We start from the raw sequence: 19,519 nt of genomic DNA, 5'->3' as shown, positions 1-19,519 counted from the left end.
TAGCATTCTGTGTATTTTAGTCTGACAATGACTTTTTGTGCCTAGGGGGTTGATGACTTAGTCAAAATGTAATTTAAACTCTTCTGTCTTAGCTCCTTTCTTCTATTCTCTATAAGATTTTTTTTTATTTATTATGCTGTGTAATGTAATATTTTTGCTGGGGAAGTACAGTGATGCTATGTTTTATATGTCCAAAAAAAGAAATCCAGCGAACTCGGGCTTCAAACAAGGGGTGAGTTTATTGAAAATCTCAGATTCAATAAATTCCAACACAGTGAAAAACAAAACACAATAGTTGAGGGTGGTAAAATGAAAAATATAAAAAGAGCTAGTAATTGCGCTGTGACCATCGGCTACCAGTCGGTCTTACGCGTTTCGGCTGGGAAATTTAGCCTTAATCATAGACCTCAAAGTGTAGCCGGTGTTATGCCTTAAGAACTATTCTAATGATACTTAAGGGTGAACAGCTGGTAGTCACAGTGCAATTAATCAGTGTTAACAGGCTAATTAACAGAATATCTATTTCCATATTAAAGAGCAGTATGTTAGAGCATTTTTCTACAAAGGAATAATTAGACACACTGGATTATTAACAAAGAGATCTAATCCAATATTCACAAACAGAATTGGAGTGCATTCTCCTGTTAGAGAATAATTATGCATACTAGAAAATTTAATCTATCTATTTCAACCCTTATTATTATTCTGTCTCTATCATATCTTGAAAAATAGAGTATTCAGAGTAACATTAGTAGTGAGGAATGCACAACCCATATATTACAGTTTGATCAATTGATACATTAGTAGTAAGGAGTATGGATCTTAAAAAGTTCAATCTAAGCAATGAAGAGAGAAGAACATCAATGATAGAGGATACAGAATCATAAGTAAACTAAGATATTACATTATTTTAAAAATCTCTTTCACATTTCACTTAATAAAGCTATACAACAAAGATAAATATCTTTCTAAATGATTCTGTAACTCACCATCATTGAATGGAACCCTTATGAGAGTATTACATTCTACCTATATAAGTGTATATCTATACATCAGCTAGTTATTATCCTTTACTGAAACTCTTTATCTATGTATACTACTTCCAAAAGTTAATGATGTCCCCAGCTACATTAAAGCCTTTGGGACGTCTAGTCTGGAGGGTAAAAATCCAGAATGCTTCTTTGTATAAGAGTCGTTGCATTCTGTCACCCCCTCTTGGATTTGGAAAGATTCTTTCTATCACTTGCCATTTAAAGCTGTTGACTGACTTGTTATGCTCATATATGAAATGATGCACCAAATCAGACACATCCCTTTCTTTATCAATATTGTTTAGGTGCTCTCTAATGCGTGTGCGTGCCTCACGAGAGGAGCACCCCACATATTGCATTTTGCAGAGAGTACACTCCACAAGGTAAATGACAAAGCTTGTTCGGCAATTGGTGCAGGAATCCGATAAAAATACCCTTTGTGTACTTCTGGACTGAAATTTGTCTGTTACATATGTATGACTGCAGGCTATACAATTGGAAAAATGACATTTATAATGCCCTTTTACCTGTAACCAACTACTTCCTGTTGTTAAAGACTTTTTTTTATCATGCTATATGTTTTATATGTGTCAGAGGAGGATTATTCCTGAAGCTCTAAGTGTCTCCTTTCTTATGTCACAGGAACGCGCTTGGCAGTAATGAGGGAGCAAGATGTCATCGCTATGAAGTGCCCCCCATACACCCCTAATAACCGCTCATCTCTCCAACTTTCTGATTGCCCGTCATTCCACCTGCCTAGCTGCCCCTCTGTCCCCCTCCATGATGACCCATCACACACCCCTCTTAGCTGCCCCTCTGTTGACCTGCCTGATTGCACCTCAAGTCTCCCTCTTAGCTGCCCCTCTGTTGCCTTGCCTGATTGCATTTCAAGCCCTCCTCCTAGCTGTTCCTCTGTCCACCTGCCTGATTGCCCTTTAGACTCCTCTCAAAGCTGCCCCTTTGTCCCCTTGCATGATTACCCCTCACATCCTGCTTCTAGCTGCCCCTCTGTTCCTCTGTCTGACTGCCCCTCTAACCCCCCTCTTAGCTGCCCCCCTGTTGCCCAGCATGACTGCCCCTCAAACCCCCCTCTTAGCTGCCCCTCTGTTTCTCTGTCTGACTACCCTTTAAACCCTCCTCTTAGCTGCCCCTCTGTTGCCCGGGCTGATTGCCTCTCAAGCACCCCTTCTAGCTGCTCCTCTTTCCCCCTGCCTGATTGCCACTTAGACTCATCACATAGATTCCCCTTTGTCCCTCCGCATGATTACCCCTTACACCCCCCTTCTAACTGCCCCTCTGTTTCTCTGCCTGATTCTCTCCCATGCCCTCTTTATAATTGCTCACCTCTCTCTTCTACTGACCACTACTTTTTTGCTGAACCTGATTTTCCCTCTACCCAGTCAAATTTTTTTTACGAGTCTCCTCCTAATTTACCTTCTAATATACCACAAGAAACGTTCTGCCCTCCTCTATCCACCCCTGGCTTATCTTCTGTCCCCTATAAAGATTATCTGTTTTCCTCACCTCCTATTGTCCCCTCTGCTTCGCACATTAGCACACCATCAGATTCCTCCTCTAACTTATCTTCTACTACATTCCCTTTTCATTCTTCCTCTCCTTGTATCTGCCCCATTAGCAACTGTTCCTTACCCCCTGTCAATAACTCTTACCTTACCTCACGTGCCACACCATCTCCTCCTCCTAATGGCCACCATGTCCATTTCTCTCTGGACCTTCCAACCCTTGAGCCATCAACCACTTACTCCTCTGGGGTCCCTCCTTGGCCCTCACCAACTGTAGAAGAAGCTTTAGGCTGCAAGGTGCACATCTTGTCAGTAGAAAAGCAACTCCAGTAAGTGTAAATGAATGTACTTAGGAACACTTGAAGAAACTATTTACTCATATTTGTTTTATGCCATCCTTTGGTTTTGTTTCTTCCTTCTTTCTTCTTATTTTACTTTTATCTTTCTCCTACTCTGCACTCTACTCCTAATACTGTTCTCTACTTTTTCTCCTCTCTAATAATTTTCTTATTACTCCTCCTTTATTTCATGTTTCTCCCATCATTCTACCCACTTCCTACTCTCCTTTTTCCCCTCATAATCTTCTCTTAGCTTCATCTTCTCATGTTCTATCCTTCATGTTCATCCTTTCATCTTTTCATTCCCACCTCTGTCCATATTCTCTCCTGCCTTCATCTTCTTCACATCTTTTAATTCTCTTCAATTCTTCATTCATCTTTCCTTCTCTCTATTCCCTTTTTTTCTTTTTTTTCTCTGTTAGCCTCACCCCTCTTCTCCAGGCTATTGTTTCTTACTCCTTTTTTCATCAATCCTTGTCTATCTCTGTCTAAGTCATCATCTCTCTTTATCCTCCACTCCCTTCTCCATACCCATTTTTAAACTGCATTTTTATCTCCTATCTGTTTTGTGTCCCATCCAGGATGCAACAAGACAGAGAACTCGCTGATGAGTTTTTGGACTCTCTGTCTCGTTTAGAGGACTGGCTTCAAGGGGCCCAGATTACAGCATCCATGCCAAATTTCACTCATAGCAGACATAGTGAGGCCAAACTTGCCCTACAGAGATATGAGGTTGATTTTGATTTCTTCTCTTGTGTTATTTTTTAATTTGATTTCTATATTTGTCTTCACTTTTACCTATATTTCCATTTCAACCTTTCATTCTTCCATCTTTTTACACTCACATTTCTGTATTTTTCTATTTTTTGTACCTCTGCTACCATCTTATATAAATCTGTTGCTCTACACTCTGTCCATTACCAGGTCCTGCTGAGAGACATGAGGGAGAAACTGCTGGACTTAGAGTCCTTAAACAGACAATATTGGCGACTATCACAGGTGCCTCATCAGATGTTGCTTCCAAGTGTCCTCCGGAGAAGAATGCAGGATGTTAATGACTGCTGGGACCTTCTCCAGAGAGAAGCAGAAGCCAGACATCAGGCTTTAAAGGTAGCGGTCTCTGATCTATTGCTGGTACAGATCTTTGGGTATGGAGTACCATATTCTTATTGGAATTTGTGACAACTGGTGTCTTTTTGCAGTTCAAAGTCCAACAAAGGGAAGAGTTTGAAATGGACAAAGAGGAGATGAGGCTATGGCTAAGTGAAATGGACATGGGACTATCAAGTGTAGAGTATATATACAGTGGGAACCCAACCGAGAAGATTAATCAGCTCCAGGTCAGAGCAGGAGACCTCCTACATCCTTTGTACTCATCTACTTAACCTGTGTTGTGTAAGTTTACTCAACGCATTTGTCTGCTCACTTTCAGGCTTTTCAGGACCATGTGAGAAATAACATGGAGAGGTTAGAAGGTCTATTTCAGCAAGGCGACCTTCTGATGGATATTAGTGATCCTGAAGATGCAAAAGTGTTAGAGGAAGAGATGACTGACTTGGGCTGTTACTGCCAAGATATATTTACCCGTCTCTCTCGCTTCCAGAAACGCCTTCTGAGCAGCAAGCTGGTGAGATATCCCTCATGTTTGTGTCACTGTATTGGGCACATTCCATGTTTCATTGATCCTTACTGTTCTGTCTGTCACTGTGTCACCCTGCAGAAGAGGGGTAAACTACATTTCCCATATCAAAGGGGGGAAGGTCTCCATGTCCCATGGCTTCTTCCTATGTTTGTCACTGTGTTACCCTGCAGGAGAGGGAAAGACTTCATGCCCAATAACTCTCTCCTGTCTTTGTCACTGTGTCACCCTGCAGGGGGAGAGACAGACTGCATGGCCTCTAAATCTCTTCTGTCTATCTCAGTGTGTCACCCTGAATGGGGGAGCAACAAACACTCTGATCCATAGTTCCCTTATGTCTGTGTCACTGTATCAGAAAGAAGGAGAGACAGACCCGATGTCCCATATCTTCCTTGTGTTTGAGTCTCTGGGGCAGATTTATTAACTGGCAGGTGGACATGATTCGCTGTAGTGAATCATGTCCAGCCGACATCGATAAATGCGACTGCATAAGCATGTCTTTTAAATGCTTGTGCAATGCCGCTCCCTGCACATTCGCGGCCAATCGGCTGCTAGCAGGGGGTGTCAATCATCTCAATGGTATCCGATCGGGATGATTGCTGTCCGCCACCTCAGAGGTGGTGGACGAGTTAAGGAACAGTGGTCTTACGACCGCTGCTTCTTAACTCCTGATTCCAAATGAGCAGCATTCGCTGCTTAGTAAAACGGCCCCTCTGTGTCACCCTGCAGGATAGGGACAGACTTCATGTCACATAGCTTGCTCCTGTCATTGCAATTGTGTTACCTAACAAATGAGGTACAAATTCAAGTAATTTTAACACTCTCCCATCTATATTTCTCTGTCATCTGCTGGTGCCTGACAGGTACTTTCATATCTTAAAGGGATATGAAACCCCAAATATCTCTTTCATGATTCAAATAGCGCATACAATTCTAAACAACTTTCCAATTTACTTCTATTATATTTTATTCAAGCTCTTGCAATCCTTTGTGGAAGGAGCCTTACCTAGGTATGCTTTTCAACAAAGGATACAAAGAGAACGAAGCAAATTAGACAATACAGTAGAAGTAAAATGGAAAGTTGTTTAAAGTTGCATTCTCTATCCGAATCACAAAAGAAAATGTTTAGGTTGTATGTCCCTTTAAGATCTTCTTGCCTGATTCCCTCTAGGTGTATGAAGATGACCTGGTGTTAGATGACAAATTAGAAGTTATGTCTGATGGTTCTTCAGATGTGTTCTTGGAAATGGACAATGAGGAAGAAGCCCTCTGTGCACCATCTGATGGATCTGGTTTACCTCCCAATGTATCCAAGGCTCCCACAGGAGCAGTGAAACTAGATCTGGAATGGGATCCACTGGGTGATGTTGGAGGGTCAAGTTCTAATGATGGACAGGAATCATTTTACACAGCAACCTCTGGTAAATAAATGTCTTATATCTCACTTCTGCTGGCACCACTATGTCTTTCTTTCTCCCTTACAACATACACATCAATCTTCTTGTCTGTCACTGGCAGCCCAGTGGAAGGTTGTGCACAGAGAGGGGTCTAGGACAAGTATTAGTTCCACTGCTTGGACATCAGGATCAAGAGCTGAGACACAAGCGGATGTGGAACACCTGAAGATTCCATCCATGGACCCTAGTTTAAAAATGGCCAACAATGGACAGAGAGAAGATCCTGCTCTATTAGAGCAAATTCAGGTGAGTCATTTGATGGTGGAATGTCCCATATATATATATATATATATATATATATATATATATATATATATATACACACACATACATATATATATATAGCACTGTAATAAATTCTTACACTCCTTAACTCACTCCAAACTTCACATGTGATAAATTCAGAACTTCTGTATTTTTTACAAATGTAAAAAGCTATAAGATACAGGGTGTTTTCTGTTTTTTCATATTACTACATAGAAACAAATATATAAGCAGCCAACATGAAAGGAAGACATGACTAAACTAAACAATTCAATAACTTATCATGACTGTCTAAAGTGTTTGAATTTTCAACTTAACCTATGATATCAATTGATGACGTGTGCCAATAAATATTTTGGATAATTTTCTGTAATTAAATAACATTTTAAGAACTCACAAACACTTGTTCGTGACTTCTAACCATACCGGGATTGTCATGTGTTAAGAAATCTTCCTGCTGTCCCTATCTCAAGCTTACCAGTCACTTCCTGTTCTCCAGGAAGTGCCCGATACCACCCACAAAATGAACCGACTATGCCAAACCCCACTCATGTCCTGTTCTGTCCATAAATAGGGTTCCCAGCTGTCATCCACAAATATACTAAAGTTCAACCTATATTTTTAAGGCCCCTGGTAAATTTAATTTTTACAACTGACCATTTTAACACTTTTGACTGCCACTAAAACTCAAATCAGTGATTATACCTAAAAGGCCAGTAACACACAGTAGTGATTTCACTCCCATTGATTTCCAGTACACGCATAACAATTATTTATGCTATTTATGAAAAATACAAAGCTGAGATGTTACCACATTGGCTACACATTAAAAAAATATAGGGCCAGATAACAAGTGCAAAATATCGTCTTAAGCTAGCGTGATATTTGTGCTCCATGCAAATGTGCGCTGGTATTATAAGTGAGGTGCAATGCGAATGCGACCTCGCATTTTCATTTCACGGAAGCATTGTGCTTACGAGAGAGTGCTTCCATAGGCTCCAATGGTAGCCTCGAACTAGCGCAGCAATAGACAGCAAATGTAAATATATATGTATATACTTATATACATATATATTTATGTGTTACTATGTGTATATACAGATATATTTATGTGTTACTATGTGTATATACAGATATATTTATTTGTTAATATGTGTATATACATATACATTTATGTGTATATACATATAAATTTATGTGTTAATATGTGTATATACAGATATATTTATGTGTTACTATGTGTATATACAGATATAGTTATGTGTAACTATGTGTATATACAGATATATTTATGTGTTACTATTTATGTGTTACTATGTGTATATACAGATATATTTATGTGTTACTATGTGTATATACAGATATATTTATGTGTTATTATGTGTATATACAGATATATTTATGTGTTACTATGTGTATATACAGATATATTTATGTGTTATTATGTGTATATACAGATATATTTATGTGTTAATATGTGTATATACATATATATTTATGTGTTAATATGTGTATATACAGATATATTTATGTGTTAATATGTGTATATAAAGATATATTTATGTGTTAATATGTGTATATACAGATATATTTATGTGTTACTATGTGTATATACAGATATATTTATGTGTTACTATGTGTATATACAGATATATTTATGTGTTAATATGTGTATATATAGATATATTTATGTGTTAATATGTGTATATACAGATATATTTATGTGTTATTATGTGTATATACAGATATATTTATGTGTTACTATGTGTATATACAGATATATTTATGTGTTACTATGTGTATATACAGATATATTTATGTGTTAATATGTGTATATACATATATATTTATGTGTTAATATGTGTATATACAGATATATTTATGTATTAATATGTGTATATACAGATATATTTATGTGTTACTATGCGTATATACAGATATATTTATGTGTTACTATGTGTATATACAGATATATTTATGTGTTAATATGTGTATATACAGATATATGTATGTGTTAATATGTATATATACAGATATATTTATGTGTTAATATGTGTATATACAGATATATTTATGTGTTAATATGTGTATATACATATATATTTATGTGTTAATATGTGTATATACAGATATATTTATGTGTTAATATGTGTATATACAGATATATTTATGTGTTAATATGTGTATATACAGATATATTTATGTGTTAATATGTGTATATACAGATATATTTATGTGTTACTATGTGTATATACAGATATATTTATGTGTTAATATGTGTATATACATATATATTTATGTGTTAATATGTGTATATACAGCTATATTTATGTGTTACTATGTGTATATACATATATATTTATGTGTTAATATGATTATATACATATATATTTATGTGTTACTATGTGTATATACATATATATTTATGTGTTATTATGTGTGATATATTTATGTGTTACTATGTGTATATACATATATATTTATGTGTTACTATGTGTATATATAGATATATTTATGTGTTAATATGTGTACATACAGATATATTTATGTGTTAATATGTGTATATACAGATATATTTATGTGTTACTATGTGTATATACAGATATATTTATATGTTAATATGTGTATATACATATATATTTATGTGTTAATATGTGTATATACAGATATATTTATGTGTTAATATGTGTATTTACAGATATATTTATGTGTTACTATGTGTATATACAGATATATTTATGTGTTACTATGTGTATATACAGATATATTTATGTGTTAATATGTGTATATACAGATATATGTATGTGTTAATATGTGTATATACAGATATATTTATGTGTTACTATGTGTATATACAGATATATTTATGTGTTAATATGTGTATATACAGATATATTTATGTGTTAATATGTGTATATACAGATATATTTATGTGTTAATATGTGTATATACAGATATATTTATGTGTTAATATGTGTATATACAGATATATTTATGTGTTAATATGTGTATATACAGATATATTTATGTGTTACTATGTGTATATACAGATAAATATATATGTATATACACATATTAACACATAAATATATATGTATATACACATATTAACACATAAATATATGTGTTAATATGTGTATATACATATATATGTATGTGTTATTATGTGTATATAGATATATTTATGTGTTACTATGTGTATATACAGATATATTTATGTGTTAATATGTGTATATACATATATATTTATGTGTTATTATGTGTATATAGATATATTTATGTGTTACTATGTGTATATACAGATAAATTTATGTGTTAATATGTGTATATACAGATATATTTATGTGTTACTATGTGTATATACAGATAAATATATATGTATATACACATATTAACACATAAATATATATGTATATACACATATTAACACATAAATATATGTGTTAATATGTGTATATGCATATATATTTATGTGTTATTATGTGTATATAGATATATTTATGTGTTATTATGTGTATATACAGATATATTTATGTGTTAATATGTGTATATACAGATATATTTATGTGTTACTATGTGTATATACAGATATATTTATGTGTTATGTGTATATACATAAATATTTATGTATTAGTATGTGTATATACATATATATTTATGGGTTAATATGTGTATATACAGATATATTTATGTGTTACAGATATATTTATGTGTTACTATGTGTATATACAGATATATTTATGTGTTAATATGTGTATATACAGATATATTTAAGCGTTATTATGTGTATATACATATATATTTATGGGTTAATATGTGTATATACAGATATATTTATTTATGTGTTACTATGTGTATATACAGATATATTTATGTGTTACTATGTGTATATACAGATATATTTATGTGTTAATATGTGTATATACAGATATAGTTATGTGTTATGTGTATATACAGATATATTTGTGTTAATTTGTGTATATACAGATATATTTATGTGTTAATATGCTTATATACAGATATATTTATGTGCTAATATGTGTATATACTTATATAGTTATGTGTTAATATGTGTATATACAGATATATTTATGTGTTACTATGTGTATATACAGATATATTTACTTGTTAATATGTGTATATACATATATATTTATGTGTTAATATGTGTCTATACAGATATATTTATGTGTTACTATGTGTATATACAGATATATTTATGTGTTACTATGTGTATATACAGAAATATTTATGTATTAGTATGTATATATACATATATATGTATTTATGTGTTACTATGTGTATATACAGATATATTTATGTGTTAGTATGTGTATATACATATATATTTATGGGTTAATATGTGTACATACATATATATTTATGTGTTACTATGTGTATATACAGATATATCTATGTGTTAATATGTGTATATACATATATATTTATATGTTAATGTGTGTATATACAGATATATTTATGTGTTAATATGTGTATATACAGATATATTTATGTGTTAATATGTGTATATACGTATATATTAATGTGTATGTAACATAGTAACATAGTAGATACGGTTGAAAAAAGACAAGTCCATCGAGTTCAACCTATACAAATCTAAAATACTTACAAAAAGCTCCAGTTAAGCTTAAATAACCCCACTAAAAGGTGACCCATTTAATACTAGCAATCATATCCATCCATTCACTACCTACTTTTGTAAAGAGTTCCACAATTTTATTGCTCTTACAATGAAAAAATGTTTCTGTTGCAGGAGATTAATTCTCCTTTCCTCCAAACTTAAATTGTGACCTCTTGTCAGAAACAATTTTCTTGGAATAAACAGAGCTTCTGCCATCTCTGAATATGGGCCTTGAATATATTTATATAAAGTAATCATGTTACCTCTCAAGCGCCTTTTTTCTAAAGAAAACAGACCCAGTTTGGCTAGCCTCTCCTCATAGGTTAATTTCTCCAATCCCCTTATTAGCTTTGTGGCCCTTCTCTGAACTTTTTCTAGTTCTGCAATATCTTTTTTTGCGATCGGTCCCCAGAACTGCACTCCATACTCAAGGTGAGGTCTTACCAGGGTTTTATATAGTTACAGAATTATGCTTTCCTTCCTTGAATCAATGCCTTTTTTAATACATGCTAGTATCTTATTAGCCTTTGAAGCTGCTGCCCTGTATTGTGCACCCATGTGTATATACATATATATTTATGTGTTACTATGTGTATATATAGATATATTTATGTGTTAATTTGTGTATATACAGATATATTTGTGTTAATATGTGTATATACAGATATATTTATGTGTTAATATGTGTATATACAGATATATTTATGTGTTAATATGTGTATATACAGATATATTTATGTGTTATTATGTGTATATACAGCTATATTTATGTGTTACTATGTGTAGATACATATATATTTATGTGTTAATATGTGTATATACAGATATATTTATGTGTTAATATGTGTATATACATATATATTTATGTGTTATTATGTGTATATACAGATATATTTATGTGTTACTATGTCTATATACAGATATATTTATGTGTTACTATGTCTATATACATATATATTTATGTGTTACTATGTGTATATACATATATATTTATGTGTTATTATGTGTATATACAGATATATTTATGTGTTACTATGTCTATATACAGATATATTTATGTGTTACTATGTCTATATACATATATATTTATGTGTTATTATGAAAAAAATACGGCTCCAGCACAGGAAAGTCCAGTAACTTTGAAAACGTAGCCTTTATTGTAGTTAGGTAAAGATAACATGTTGTTACGAGGCACAACAGCAAACACAGCACTATTGAAGAAATCCTACGCGTTTCATACCAGACGGCACTTTGTCAGGGTTGATCTTTTGTTAAAAAGCAGGGATGTGAGCTCATGAGCGTGCATGTGTCTAGAGCACTATATGGCAGCAGTTTTGCAAGAAAATGATCTATTGCAAGAACACTAGATGGCAGAACTATTTTCTGCCATGTAGTGCTTCAGACACCTACCAAGGTATCTCTTCAACAAAGAATACTATGTGAACAAAGCAAATTTGATAATACAAGTAAATTGGAAATGTTTTTAAAATTGTGTTCTCTGTAAGAAAATGTTTGGGTTTCATATCCCTTTAAGTGTAATTTTTTAAATAGATTGTACCGGACAGCCTGCTAAAATACTGGACTGTCTGGAAGAATACTGGGCACCTGGCAACCTTATACATGACACACTTGTGGCCCCTCCCCACCACTCACAGTTCTGCCCACCAAACACTGGTGGGTTACTGCTCACAACTTCCCCTCACCTCCTTGTCCCACAAAGCCTCTGGGAAATATTGGGAGCTATATTTGTTGCAATTATGAAGAGTCACTAAGATGATTATATTTTATTTGTGAACATACTCCACATTCAAAACTATGATTTGTGCTATATTGTAACAAGGCCAGCTAAAATATTCTGCATGAAACAGGGCAACATGGTCACTTAATTAGATAATTCCAAAAATCATATAAATACCCATGAAAAAAACATAAATTATGACTTACAAGATAATTTCCTTTCCTTCTGTATGGGAAGAGTCCACAGCTGCATTCCTTACTTGTGGGAAATACTGAACCTGGCCACCAGGAGGAGGCAAAGACACCCCAGCCAAAGGCTTAAATACCTCCCTCACTTCCTCATAACCCCAGTCATTCTGCCGAGGGAACAACTAACAGTAGGAGAAATATCAGGAAAAGGTGCCAGAAGAAAAAATTTAAATGTAGGGCCACCCATTGGAGAACACGGGCGGGAGCTGTGGACTCTTTTCATACAGATGGAAATGAAATTACCTGGTAAATCAAAATGTATGTTTTCCTTCTTAATATGGAAAGAGTCCACAGCTGCCTTCCTTACTTGTGGGAAACATATACCCAAGCTCTAGAGTACCCAGAATTCTAACGGGAGGGAAAAAAGAGAGGCTGACCCAAATCTGAGGGCACTACAGCCTGCAAAACCTTTCTCCCGAAGGCTGCTTCAGCAGAAGCAAAAACATCAAACTTGTAAAATTTGGAAAAAGTATGTAAGGAGAACCAGATAGCCACCTTACAAAGCTGATCCATAGAGGCCTCATTTTTGAAGGCCCAAGAGGAAACCACTGCTCTTGTAGAATGAGCTGTAATCCTGAGAGACTCTATGCTAAACAGATGACACTACTCAGCAAAAAGATAAGTAAGTCGAAGAGGCCCTCTGACCCCTACGCTTCCCGGAAAGGAGAACAAACAGCAAAAGAAGTTTGTCTAAATTCCATTGTGGCCTGAAGATAGAACTTCAGGGCACAAACCACATCCAGAATTACGTTATAAACATTCCTTCGAAGAAGAAGGATGAGGACATAAGAAAGGAACCACAATCTCTCAATTGATGCTGCGAATTGACACAAACTTAGAAGACCTAACTTGGTTCCTAGAACAGCCTTATCGGCATGGAAAGCCAGATAAGGAGGGACACATTGCAAGGCAGCGATAACAGATACTCTGCACGCAAAAACAATAGCCAGTAGAAAAGGAACCTTCCAAGACAACAATTTATTGTCTACTTCATGCATAGGCTCTAACTGAGCCCGTTGCAAAACTTTAAGAACAAGATTTAAACTCCAAAGAGGAGCATTAGATCTAAACACAGGTCTGATCCTAGCAGAACCTTAACAAAAGACTGCACATCTGAAGGCTCGGCGAACCTCTTGTGCAGTAAGACAGACAGACAGAGTACAGACAGGGCCGAAATCTGTCCCCTCAGGGGGCTTTCAGAAAAAGCCTGTCTCCAGTTCATCCTGGAGAACAGAATAAGTAGGTCCTCCACACCTAATGATAGATGTGACGAGCAACCAGCTATGAGCTTGAATGAGAGTAAATAACACTCTCAGAAAACCCTCTTTTGGCTAGGACTAAGCGTTCAATCTCCACACTGTCAACTTCAGAGAATCTAGACATAGATGAACAAAGAGACCTTGGACAGCAGATCCCTGCGACAAGGTAACGTCCTTGGAGGAGACAATGACATCCCCACTAGTCCGCGAACCATATCCTTTGTGGCCAAGACGGAGCAATCAGTATCACTGACGCCTGCTTGATTCGAGCCACTACACTAGGAAGTAGTGGTAAAAAAGATAAATTAGATTAAACCTCCAAGGCAACGCTAATGCATCTGTTAGCTCTGCCTTTGGATCCCTGTACCTCGACCCATATTTGGGTAACTTGGTAATGAGACGTCATAAGATCCACCTCTTGTAAATCTCCGCAAACACTCAAGATGGAAAGACCATTCCCCCGGATGAAAGGATTGTCTGCTGAGGAAATTCGCTCCCCAGTTGTCCACACCTGGTATGTGGATCGCTGACAGCAAACATATATGGGTCTCTGCTGACTCCAGAATCCGAGATACTTCCCTCATAGCTAGGGAGCTTCCCGTCCCCCCTCTGATGGTTGATGTAAGCCACCGAAGATATATTGTCTGATTGGAATCTGATAAACTGGGACAAACCCAGCAGAGAACAAGCCTTCAGAGCATTGTATATTGCCAGAAGATCCAAAATGCGATCGGGAAGGAGCTTTTCCTCCTGAGTCCATAGGCCCTGTGCCCTCCTGGCACCCCAAACAGCTCCACATCCTGACAGACTAGCAACCGTAGTCACAATCACCCAGGATGGTCTTGAGACGGACGTCCCTTAGGACAAGGGATCCGGACAAAAACACCAAAAGAGCGATTCTCTTGATCGGTTGTCCAGAGAAATCTGTTGAGGCAGATCCGAATGATCGCCGTTCCACTGCTTCAGCATGCACAGTTGCAACAGTCTGAGGTGAAACCTGGCAAAGGAAATGATGTCCATGCTGGATACCATGAGACCAATCACTTCCATACACCGAGCCACAGATGGCCTTAAGGAGGTCTGGAGGGCAAGACATGTTGAAGCTAACTTGCAACGTCTCTGGTCTCATAGAAATATTCTCATGTCTATGAAGTCTATTATATTACCGGAGAATTCTACCCTGGTACTTGATACAAGAGAACTCTTTCTAGATTTATCTTCCATCCATGGGATCGAAGAAGACAGAGGAGGCGACATTCTGAATGGTCCACTCTTCTAAATATTTTCTTGGAGTCGTAGCTAGACCCAACAGAAGTGCAATAAACTGGAAGTGCTGGTCCAGGAACGCAAACTCTAGGAACCCTAGGAAGTGGTCCTTGAGGATTAGTATGTTAAGGGAGCATCCTTCAGATCTATTGTGGTCATGAACTGACCCTCTCGAACAAGGGGAAGAAGGGACCTCATTGTCTCCATCTTGAACGAAGGGACATATAAAAACTTGTTTAAGCACTCCAGAATCGGACGGAAGTTCCCTCCTTCTTTGGGACCACGAAAAGGTTTGAATAGTAACCAAAACCACTCACTGCGATAGGCACCGGGACAATAACTCATAGGAGGACAAATCCCGTATGCACCCCAGAAAGGCTTCCCTCCTCCCTGGTCAGGAAGACAGGAGAGAGGAGGAATCTGCCCTTGGGTGGCTGAGACTAGAAACCTATCTTGTAACCCTGAGCTATGACCTCCAGGACCCATGGATCCTGCACATCCCTGAACAAAGTGACAGAAAAGAGTGACAGACTGCCCCCTACACGATCCAGAGAGGACCGGGGACCGCCCATTCATGCCTACTTAGAATTGGCCGGCTTCTTGTTCTGCTTGGATTTATTACAGTACTGAGCCGGCTTCCAATAGCTCTTGTTTTGCTCTAATATAGCGGAGGACTGCTGATATGGGCTTTATCTGAACTAAAGAATGAAAATTGTCCCTTAGACTAGTTCATATTCTCTTGCGGTAGGAGGGCACCCTTGCCCCCTGAGACCGTGGATATAATTGAGTCAAGGCCTGGACCAAACAAAATCATTCCCTTAAAGGGGAGGGAAGACTTAGACGTCATATCTGCAGACCATGACTTCATCCATAGCCCGATGGGCCTGAACAACTGAAAAGGTGAAGCTATAGCATTCAGGTGAATAATCTGCTTATTAGCATTACAGATAAAATAATTAGCAACCCTCAAGGCCTTAATTATTTCCTGAATAACGTTGAGGGGGCCCTCCACCTCGATCAAATCCTGTAAGGAGTTACACCCGTAGGTAGTTGCTCCAGCAACCGCGGCAACAGCCGCCGCCGGTTGAAACAAATATCCCGTATGTTGAAACATCTTTCATAACAGAGTTTCCATCTTTTATCCATGGGCTCTTTAAGTGAAGAGCTATCCTCAAGCGGGATAGTAGTATGTTTAGCAAGGGTAAAGGTAGCGCTATCCCTTTTAGGGACGGAACCTCACAACTCCATTGAGAGTCCAGGACAGGGAACATTTTGTTAAAGGCAGAAGAGGGGGAAAAAGGATCCAATCCTGTCCAATTCATTCTCAATAATGTTTGCCATCTAACAGGAGCAGGGAAGGATAAGGTACCACCGTGTCCTCAAACTCTATCCAATTTAAAAATCAAAGGTTCATCAGGCAATTTGGCCTCTGGAACCTCTGAATTTGCTAAAAACTTCCTTTAGAAGAAAGCACAAATTCCTAAAACTAAGGTCTGGTTCCTCCGCAGCCGGAGGTTTAGAGGCAGAAGACTCCGACCCAGAATGTTCATACTCTGAAGTCTCAGAATCCTCGGATAACCCTATCAGTTAAATCCAAAAAAAATCTGATGTACTCTGGGAAGGAGTGCAATATGTAACCTTTCGCTTGCGCTTAGCAGGGTGAGGTAAAGCATTAAAGGCCGCAGACACCGCCGTCTGAACTGCACAGTAACTTCTGGTGAAAAATTGACCCCCTCCAAATGGAGGATCAGCAGTGCTACGGGAAACTGCATGTGTAGAGAGATATGAATTTAGGGTACTCACCTCACTGGACGACAACTCCTCAGAGGTGGACGGCTCAGTGGTATCAAACATGTTTGATATTATCACATTATCAAGGCATATGGAACATAATTAAACAGGAATTACTCTATAGGAATAGAGGGAGTGTCCTCTAAGTAACAGAATCCTACGTCGGTAGTGCAATAACCGGGAGAACTATAAAAATAAAATCATACCTCCCAACATTTCAAAATTCAAAAGAGGGACACCCCCCCCCCCCCACGGCAAAAAATTTAAATGAGGTGAGCGGGGCTTAAAAAAAAATCATAAGACCAAAGTAATATAAATAAAATTCTAAATAAATTCATAGATTTTAATACACTTAGGCAGCAAATCAAACACAAGCTCAAACCACTGGTATGGCTATGTGAGCTATGTATTTAATTATCCTTTGCTAAGACATTGCTAAATATTTTTATCTTAATTGGACATTTAATAATAAATTCTTTAAAACTACTCTCTGCATTCCCCATTAATATTTTAAATTCTGGCCTTTAAAGTCAGCAAAAATGCACGGTAGCACACTACATAGCATACACTTACACATGCAGATACACACACACTACTTAACATACACTTTATACATGCAGATACACACACACTACATAGTATACACTTATACATGCAGATACACACACACACACTACATAGCATACACTTACACATGCAGATACACACACACACTACATAGCATACACTTATACATGCAGATACACACACACTACATAGCATACACTTATACATGCAGATACACACACACTACATAGCATACACTTATACATGCAGATACACACACACTACATAGCATACACTTACACGTGAAGATACACACACTACATAGCATACACTTACACATGAAGGTACACACACACACACTACATAGCATACGCTTATACAGGCAGATACACACACACATTACATAGCATACACTTATACATGCAGCATACACTTATACATGCAGATACACAGACACTACATAGTATACACTTATACTTATACATGCAGACACACACACTACATAGCATACACTTATGCATGCAGATACACACACACACTACATAGCATACACTTATACATGCAGACACACACACTACATAGCATACACTTATACATGCAGACACACACACACTACATAGCATAAACTTATACATAAAGATACACACACACAGTTATGGATACAGATAGACACACACTACATCATATATGGGTGTCTGTAATTCATTGTATGGGGTCCTGGGATTGGCAAGCACATTAGCTGGCAGTCTGCGGCTGCCACTGTTCGTTACCCTGGTATTAGCACTGCTCATTGTATAAAACTGAAGGCATGCTAGTATTATCACTAGGGGTTAGACGTCATCACTACCAGAGGTAGGTTAGAGAGGCACCATTACCCTTGGTCAGAGTGTATATAATGGAAAAGAAGGTTGTACACTGAACTATGGAGAAAAAACAGTGCTGGCCAACTAACTGTTCGCACTTCTCACAAGTGCGGACTGTGGAAAGGAAAACAAGAGCTATACGATAGTTAGTGGCGCTTAAAGCTGATTGTTATACTGACAGTCAGTTTTAAGCGCCACTAACTATCGTATAGCTCTTGTTTTCCTTTCAGAGTGTATATAACCTCCTTACTCCTGCTTAACCCAGACACCATTCCTTTTCCACAGGGAATTTAACAGGTATCTAACCCTGTGAGAGCAAAGACAGATGCTTCTGAGTATGGGCCCAACAGAATTTAAAACATTTTTTTTTTTTTAAATGCCTGGGGCAAATCGGGACAGATGGCTAGCAACCCGGGACAGGGGGACAGACCCCTAAAATCGGGACTGTCCCACGAAAATCGGGACAGTTGGGGGTATGTATAAAACATCTTATTTTATTCAAAAGAACTGCACCTTTATATTCCAATGGCTGGGGCACTCACCACCTCCTATGACCCAGACAGTACAAGGTTTTTGGACTCCTCTCTGATAAAGACCCGGTCAGGAAAGAGGGAAAGAATCACATGGTGCACAATGCATGACCATCCCTGCTATGAGAAAAAGCGCGCCAAGCTTGTAAGCTGCATGGCTCTCAAAGTGAAAGTGAAACCTGTATGTTCCATAACAGCCTATGAGTCCATAACATCTCACACATAAAAGCAGCATAAAATCACATAAACATATAAGATTATTCCCCACTGTTCAATAATCACCCTCAGGAGATATTAACCCTTGATTCTATACAGATAAAAGGAGTCACACTGTGACCCTGTCTTCTTGATTTATCATACATGTATAAAAAATGAAACAATCTT

General features: G+C 37.0%; 1 protein-coding gene across 1 annotated transcript in view; it reads left to right on the top strand.

Moving 5' to 3' along the window:
• The window catches only part of LOC128666816 (uncharacterized), a 120,484-nt gene that overhangs the window by 82,889 nt on the left and 18,076 nt on the right, over positions 1-19,519 (top strand). The window contains exons 2-8 of the mRNA XM_053721611.1: positions 1,674-2,883; positions 3,474-3,624; positions 3,817-4,002; positions 4,095-4,232; positions 4,325-4,519; positions 5,703-5,952; positions 6,050-6,234. Coding sequence (XP_053577586.1) covers positions 1,691-2,883; positions 3,474-3,624; positions 3,817-4,002; positions 4,095-4,232; positions 4,325-4,519; positions 5,703-5,952; positions 6,050-6,234 — 2,298 coding nt within the window. The 5' untranslated portion in view covers positions 1,674-1,690. The remainder of the gene's footprint in view (positions 1-1,673; positions 2,884-3,473; positions 3,625-3,816; positions 4,003-4,094; positions 4,233-4,324; positions 4,520-5,702; positions 5,953-6,049; positions 6,235-19,519) is intronic.

The sequence above is a fragment of the Bombina bombina genome, chromosome 7, assembly GCF_027579735.1.
Source record: "Bombina bombina isolate aBomBom1 chromosome 7, aBomBom1.pri, whole genome shotgun sequence".
NCBI classification, from domain to species: Eukaryota; Metazoa; Chordata; class Amphibia; order Anura; family Bombinatoridae; genus Bombina; species Bombina bombina.
This window is presented reverse-complemented; position numbering and strand designations above follow the sequence as displayed.